Genomic DNA, 8,896 nt, shown 5'->3' with positions numbered 1-8,896 from the left:
AATTGAAGATTAATATTAGAATGAGAATGATAATAAATACATCTGCTGGTCAGATGTACAAATATATATCAGTTGCGATTGATTTGTGGCACTTAAAGCTTGCACTGATATTTGGTCGTCATCGCATTTGATTATCATAAGTATTTTATAATATACTCAATAAAAAACACCTTGCCAGTAATCGCTCTATTTTTCGCATAACAATCAATCATTTGTCAGGACATATTTCATATGCTTCGTTGTTTTGTTGAATCATACATCAAATTTGATCAGCCAGTCTTTACAATCACGAGAGAAATTACCTTGCAATTTTCATTTTCTACTGGTATTTGTATTGTATGAAATAAATGACAAACTTCAAAATATGTTCTATTTGAAAGGTTTTCGACAATCCTGTCCATACATTTTATCATCGCATTTGAGTATGTAATTTTGTGTTTTATAATTTCAATTATTTTAAAAGCCTTATTGATAAAATAGTTTGTTTTTTGTTTATAAATACATTGTTTTAATCAATTTTTGTTCTTATTAGTTTTTACTTTTTGAGTTTTTTTTTCTATCTCTGCATTTTTTAAATATGATAGTACAATGTTATTGGTTTTTAAATACTGATATCCTAATCAGTAAGAATAAAATTATCACAATGGGATTAATATTTAATATTTTCAAAATTACGATTGTTACATAGAAAATAACCCATTTTCGTTATCATTTGCTGACTTTAATTAATGACTTACATCACCGTATTCAAGACTCCATTTTTCATAAGCAGCTAGACTTCCTGGTGAAACAGATCTACGAATTCTTTTTAATGAGTCAAGGAAATCTTTTTGTGTTATGTTGCGTACTGAATTCAAAGATAAATCTTTTACTTGATCCATATTCAGTTCTGAAATATATATATACACACACACACATATATATATATATAAACAATTTGTAGTTTAATTTTTTTTAATTTTTGTTTTTAATATGATATAGTACTTGAAAACAATGCAATATTATTGAAACATATTAATTTCAATACACATAACCCACCTGGTAAATTATATGAAATAATAAGAAATTAAAAATAATTATACTGGCTTCAAATGAATATTACAAGTGCGACAAACGACTTTTCTAATTTTGAATATAACAAAAAATATTTTAATTACGTTTTTGTTCGTAAGATGATTATTTAATTAAATATGTATTTAATAAATGCAAATGTTTATGCAAAAAACATGTTATGATAAAACTTGCCTCTGATTGGACCAAGAGCCGCATCTTTCGCTAAACCGGTTAAATCACTACCAGAATAACCTTCTGTCAGCATTGACATTTGATTCAATTCTTCCATTGTTAAAGGATCATCGTGTTTTTCTAACAATCGTTTTAATAGGATAATTCTTGTTTGATAATCAGGTAGTGTCACATAAACTCGTTTAGAAAATCGTCTTAAGGCCGCTTCGTCCAGTTCTTGTGGACGATTAGTCGCAGCCATTACTAATATTCTTTCTTCTGGGCAACATGGAAGACCATCAAACTCAACTAAAAATTCAGTTTTCAATCGTCTGTAAATTTTACATTGTATTAATAAAAAAAAAAAAAAACTTATACAACAGAAAGTATATTATTATTAACGGATTTCAATAATATATAATGTTAATCATCCGTTTATATCAATTTTTTCTACCATTCAAATATAACTACTAATTACAATGAAAAATACTATATATATTACGAATTACAATATAAAATAATAAAAATGTATTGCTAATTTAGAAATTATGCAATTTATATTGTTCAGTCTTTTTAATTTAATCAACAAGAAATATTTAAAACAAAAATTATTTGTTGAAATTATTGTTTATTTTTTAACACATTTTGGTAAATATGATGTAAAAATAAAATATACACTGGAATGTATCAATGATTTTATCTTTTCCAATGATGGCTCAATAAATTTTAATAAATACATATTTGCATTATGACAATAAATGAAAACTTATCGTGAAATTTAAATAATGAAACAATGCAAATATTTAGTTTAAATTCTAAATTAAGTAACTAAAATTTTTAAACTAAAATTAAAAAAGAACTAATATAATTGTTTTATACAAGGCCAGATGCATATTAAGTTTAATATAAAGTAAAAAAAATTCATGGTATTATGTCAAAATAATAGTTATGTAAACAATAAATTTTTACATAAAATTTGAAAGTGAATAATTTTGGAAATATATATTACACTGTCATTTTTTAAAATAAAATAATTATAAAGAATCTTTTGTTGTTTTTTGTTATCGAAATATTTTGAAAATTTATATACTACTTATATATTAAGTTTTATACATTAATGTTTCCTAAAATAAAATATTTTAAAGAAATTTTATATATAAAATTATTATACCTAGAAGCTTCGTGCTCGTTATCCTTGCGTTCGCTTAATAAGGAGTCTACTTCGTCAATAAATATGACGGACGGCTGCAATTCACGAGCGATTGAAAATAAGGCTCTTACAAGTTTCTCTCCTTCACCAACATATTTAGAGGTCAGACTTGCAGCAGAAATTGAAAAAAATGTAGCATTGCACTGCGTAGCGACTGCGCGTGCCAACAAAGTCTTTCCGTTTCCCGGTGGTCCAAATAAAAGTAGCCCTCTTGCAGGGGTGCGTAGACCGGTGAACAACTCAGGTCGTAAAGATGGCAATATTACCATTTCTTGCAAAGCTTGTTTTGCGGTCTAAAAATAAATATAGATTACGTATATGAAATAATTGTATTAAAAAAACTATTTAGCTTAAACAAATTACAAATATTAAAATGTTTAATAATTCATTCAATGTAAAAACTAATGTCAAAATATCAATTATTATCATTATTCTTTTAACTGCTATTAGTCGATTATTTCTATTTTAACTAATTGTTTTGGTCTCCTGGTTAATGAGGCAATGGATTACTGATTGGCATAAAGTGCTTACTTATCATCAGAAATGCAATTTAATTGGTTTTCGCTTGACGATCAACTTTATTATTCCTCAGACGTCAAGCAATTAGTTGTACAGATTCGTACTATGATTATTAATTATTATTTAATATTGCCTTTTTGTATATTTGAAAATTGCTAATTCTTATTGCTAATTCTCTTAACAATATCAACAAATTTTGGCAGTATACAAGATATTTTATAAGCAATTAAAAATTTATGTATAAATTAATTTTTCTTAGAAAAGCAAGTTATATCTATGTTATTTATATACATATTTAGGTATCAAAACTGCTTTAAAGAAAATTTCTTATTTGGTATGATTTATATTAAACATGTACTTAAACAAACCTCTTGTCCAGCAATATCATCCCATAGTACAGGCGTTCTTCCTTCTAGTATTTCATCAAGAATAATTTGAGCGAGTTTTGGTTCCACACCCTTTAGTTGTGGTAATTTTTTTACAGGTGTTCCTCTATTGCTATTGGCCAAGTTAACTGTGCTGTTAGCAGGTGTTGTTGGACGTCTGCGTAAAGGTGATTCGCTTCCTGGTATTGAGAGCTGTCTTTTCACTGAAGGTGGTGTTAGCGATGGTTTAATTAAAGATGTTCGATGGCAAGGTAAAATTGGTTGCGAGCGCCCCATGTTTCGAGGTAGAGTTTGACTTTTGTTTACAACGACGCCAGATAGCCGCTTTCCCGATACCGGAAATTTTCTACCCGATGCTGATTAAACCAAAACAAAAATCAAATATAAATATATAGGAAACATCAGATATTTTAAGTATAAAATTGTTTAAAATATCAGAGGTACGTCATTAGTGGGTGGATGGTGAAACAAGAACAGTCAATAAATACTAATTTCATAAGATAAAATGAATACTCCGTAGATATGTTTCTATATCAGTTTTTAATTGAATTTTTTATAATTTTATAAATATAGTAATATAAACCTTAAATTTGAATCTCATTTTTCGAATATAAACTTTCTTTTATTCTTTTTTATAAATTAGAAATCAGAATAAAAAGGAAAAATTAATATTATAATAAATTATTTATTTTGATAATAAATATTATTTATTTAATAATAGTATTCATTATTTAATAAATACACTATTTATATTTTATAATATAAATAGAAAGTATTCTTTTTACTATAAGTACCAATGATTTATGTAAAAAATAAAAATATCCCATTGGATATAACAATCATTAATTTCTATTTTTCTAATTATAAATAAAAAAGCAAATAATATTTTTATTGCAAAAGAATATAAAGATGTATTTATTTACTCAATATTTAGCCACGTACGCTTTTATTTATATTACTTTTAAAGTAATAGCTAAAACTATATAAAAAAAACTGTATAAAGAAATATTAATTTCATTAATATATCAAATATTAAATATAAATTTGATTTTTTAAAAACTATAATGAAAAGTTTATACAACCAAATTTACAAATTTTATATAAATGTTGATCAATCTATAAATAGAATAATTCAGATAAATATGTTTACAAAAACAAAAATGCAAAAATTACCCAAAAATGTGAACAATGAAGTAAAATAATATACAACAATTAACAATGACAAGCTGGTGTATAAAAGTTCAAATAATTTAAATATATAAAGCATAATTATCTAAATCAATTTTGTTAGAAAAAAAAAATTTTACAATACCTTCTGAAGTATTATTCTTAGAAGTATGTAAATATTGTGGACTAGATTTGGAGGACTGCTTATACGTACTCTGTACGATGTTCAATGTGCGTTCACTATTTTTGTACTTCTGACTGTAACTTGCATCAGAGATGGTCTGCGAGTTCGCCATTATAGTATGTACATTGTTGTGTCGATTATGTACAGTTTTGTCCTTTTTATCATGCTGTTCAGCGTTATATTGTTCTTGTGAAATAATAGGCTGTTTTTCATTGTCCGTGATTTCCAGATTTTTCAGCTCACATACACTTGCTATAAAATAAATGGAAACAAATCTCTGCCATGCATTAAAAAAACCCAAAAAAAATTTTTAAATTGTGATGGTCAAAATAATTTTTAAAATTATTAATGTTTAATTATATTTCGTAACTAATATCAAATATTAAATTTTTTTCATTTATTAATAAGGCAGTTCAACATATATATTGAATTATATCAATTTATCCAAATATAATGAAAATTATGCATTTTAATCACTATTATCAGATTTTTATATTTTATTTCTAAATATTGCGTGTTAATTTTTACTAATTGAATTCAGTTTAAGACATTTCTACTCAGAATAATGTTTAAGTAAATAATGTAAATAATATATAATTTGGAATTTCATGAAACATTATATACAATACTGATTTCTGAACTTAATGTTTAATTTTTATGTTTAGTCAAATTATAAATAAAAAATATAGTGTCATTTATATAATCAGTTAGAGTAGAGGATAGCAAAAATATTTTAAGAAAGATTAAGAGGTTACAAGCACATTACATTGCTTTATAAAATAATAACAAAATAATCTAAACATTAACTACGTAAAGTGATTCCTGAGATCCACACTTTCGATAATCTAAAATTATTTAAACATGCATACATTTGTACATACTACTCCACAATCTACTTAATTATAAAATGTAATTCAAATTATGATTGATAACTTTAAAACAGAAAATTTGCAATTAAATTCTCAGGTAATTTTTGCATGTTTTTTATTTTTAGTACAAGCAAATAGAAATTCATAAACATACCAAGAAAATCGAGTCTATCTTTGGCCATTGCCAAATTTGTCTTCATTTTATCATTAAGTCTTTGAGCTCTTTCCCAAACTTCTCCCCGACCCGCATTGCATTCTACTGCTATGCCTTTTTCCAGCTCATAAATTCCTTTTTTGTACAGTTCTATAGCCATTTCTTTATGTTCTGTAATTATACAATAAAATTCTTATAAATCATTTATTGTAAAAATCTTTCAAATCTTCAAAAAAAAAAAAAACGACTACTTTGTTTAAGATATTTTCACTTTTATCATAGCTTTTAAAATGTTAAATTATTTAAGAAAATTATGTCAATTAATTCAAAAAATAAAAATGAAAATTAATGTATATAAAGTTAAACATTATATAACTTCTGTATAGTTAAAGTGACTACTTTTACCTTCATTTTCCTCATCAATTTTTAAGGCTTTGCTGATATATTCAAAAGCTCTACGATGATGATGCTTTTGTTTTGCCAATAATGGATCTCCTGGTCCAGGTCCTGGTGGTCTTCTTGTATTAAGTGACATCTCTTCAATTGCACTTTTATGCTCGTTACATACAGCCTCCCGATCAACTACAATTTCCAGTTGGCATGTATTTTTATTGGAATGTTTTCTCTGCATGAGACGTGATGTTGAAGCATAAATATACTTAAAAATTACATATAGCTGATAAATAACAGTTCTAAGCGCATTGAATAAAATTATCAATGGAAATGAAACAATATAGAGGTTTCTTTTATGCACAGATGGTTGTTGCCCTTCGATAAAACGATGATGGTGATGATGATGATGGTGATGATGTCCGTAAGTGACACTTGTTACTGTTTTATCACTATTTTCAGACTTAATTACGCTCAACTTCTTTGGTGATCTGCTATTTTTATGCGAGGAACGTCCACTGTTACTACCATCACTGTAAGACATTTCCCAAGACTACTGCTTTTTTAGCTGATGAACAAAAAATAATTTAAGATAAAAATTAATTTTAAATTAATTACAAACCATTTTCAAATAGAATGTATTTGCAATTTGAATAATTTTTATTGAAAATTTCAAAGCAAACATAATATTTTTAATATAAATCATAAATTATATCGATAAACATTGATTACTTACCATATATTGTTATTGCTCTATTTATTTTGTCGATACTGAGATAAAATGATGTTACGATAAAATAAAACCACTTCGACATCCCCAATATAATGGTTGATTAGATGATATATAAACTTGTTTAAAATTTATTAGTTAAAAAGAAATTGCTTCTCTTTGTTAGTTGTTAATTAATCAAGATTATTGTACATTATAAAGCTTCATATTGCTACTTTTCATATTTAAAATAAAAAATCAAAATAATCGTGGTATCCATGATTATAAAATGTATGAAACTGTTTAGTTATTGAATATCGGAGAATTAACATATATTTATTAGAGTAATATAATTCAACATAGATCTGCAAAGGTACACAAATTCTATTTGAATTATAATATTTAATACTTTTATTCTTTCTATCAATGATACTTGAATCTATTTTATTTGTTTATCATTTTTTAATGTATTCTGAAATGACTACTTTCTCAAATTTTAATATTCACCGTTTCACTATTTACTCAATATTATCGCTATAAAGTCAAAAGGGTAATTTGTTTATCGTCCTTGACACGAGAATAAAATTAGGGGATTGATTAAGGCCAGTTAATAAATACAAATACTCGTTTATACGAATTAATACAAATGTATCGTGTAAAAGATTTATTATATAATTTAAGGGCTCTCGAGAAAAATACAGATGCGCAGATCGTACCTACAAAAACGAATATACATTCTCTAGTGGGAATGCAGGAGGCACTCAATAGCCAAAAATATGTATGTCACAGATTTTAGCATATAATCATTGTATATTTTTAATTTAAAAGACGAATATATAACTACTAGACATGATTCTTCTTTTCTTTTCCTTGTTGTTTTTATCCGATATAATCATTCTTTTTTTCATTATAACAATTTTTAATAGTTTTAATATAAAACCCAAAATATATACGCTTTAATTTTAACTGATCATATGGCCTTGAAAGGCTTATATCCTCACTCATAGCAAGACGTGTTCAATTCATTAGCTTTAACATGCGCGCGAAATATAAAATTGTATGCTGGTATGAAAATACTATAGCAAATTAGCCAATATATTACAAATAATGACATGCTTTACAATTACGAAACTTCTTTATATTATTCATAAGTTTTATAAAATAAAATTACATTTAGTATGTATAATATAAATATATATTATAAATATGACTGTCAGAACTGAAAGAAAATGCATCTATTTTGATACACAATAACTTCTTTATTTATTTATTGCTTTATGAAAACTTGTTAAGTTCACATTTCTTTTTGTTTTAAAATTTAACTAATAATTAATTTTTTCTGTTGTTATACTAATAAGGAATATAAATTCTGTACCAATGTGCAATAGAAATAAGTTTATAAGCATCAATTAGTGAAGTAGGAGTTCTGTATTAGTAAAAAGGTAATATATTACTTAAAGGAAATATATACAAATTTTTTGAGTATTTTTATAATATTTTTAATTTTATAATTTAATCAATATTTAAAATTTTTTGATATAGTAATTATTTTTAATTAAAAGTAAATTTAAATCATATTCTAATATATGCATTAGTTTTATATATGTACTCTTTTAATTTATTAATATTTGGATGTACAATGAATAAAATGCTATCGCATTCTTTTCTTTTATAATTTGAAGAAACAGAACATTCTTTTTTTTAACATAGCACTATTGTATTTTGATTGTTTCAAGCAGCATAAATAATAAGCTCTTATATTTATGTATTAAAATTTCAGTTAAATTATATTTGCTATGTACATTTATGTATATTATCTATGTATATTATTTTAAGGATTTATTTCTTTTTATTTCTAATGACTTTTTAAAAATATATATTATGAATAGTCATTTTTATATATTTATAATTTTTATACAATATTTTTACGTTTTGTAAGATTTAGATATTATTTTGTACTTTATATAGCCATATTATATTTATAAAGTTAGAACAAAATTCACAACAAGTTTAAATTTTTACATTAAAGTTTAGATTTTTATTTTATTGTATGACATATTTTCGATTAAACTAGATTATTATAT

General features: G+C 24.7%; 1 protein-coding gene across 3 annotated transcripts; it reads right to left on the bottom strand.

Moving 5' to 3' along the window:
* Window positions 1–639: 639 nt before the first annotated feature.
* spas (spastin) lies at window positions 640–7,016 on the bottom strand. 3 transcript variants are annotated; one of them, XM_011504363.1, is made up of 8 exons: window positions 6,840–7,016; window positions 6,119–6,671; window positions 5,714–5,884; window positions 4,652–4,942; window positions 3,322–3,695; window positions 2,396–2,727; window positions 1,246–1,556; window positions 640–889 (listed from the first exon to the last, which is right to left on the bottom strand). In XM_011504363.1, exons 2-8 carry the CDS (start codon window positions 6,645–6,647, stop codon window positions 726–728), a joined length of 2,172 nt encoding a protein of 723 aa, XP_011502665.1. In that variant the 5' UTR covers window positions 6,648–6,671; window positions 6,840–7,016; the 3' UTR covers window positions 640–725. The 3 variants fall into 3 exon arrangements, with proteins under 3 accessions (XP_011502665.1, XP_011502667.1, XP_011502666.1); XM_011504364.1 differs by having other exon boundaries at window positions 641–889; window positions 4,721–4,942; XM_011504365.1 differs by lacking the exon at window positions 4,652–4,942.
* Window positions 7,017–8,896: the final 1,880 nt, after the last annotated feature.

This window comes from Ceratosolen solmsi, unplaced genomic scaffold, assembly GCF_000503995.2.
Source record: "Ceratosolen solmsi marchali unplaced genomic scaffold, CerSol_1.0 scaffold25, whole genome shotgun sequence".
NCBI classification, from domain to species: domain Eukaryota; kingdom Metazoa; phylum Arthropoda; class Insecta; order Hymenoptera; family Agaonidae; genus Ceratosolen; species Ceratosolen solmsi.
The sequence above is the reverse complement of the archived record's forward strand: the minus strand, read 5'-3'. Positions and strand labels throughout refer to the sequence as shown.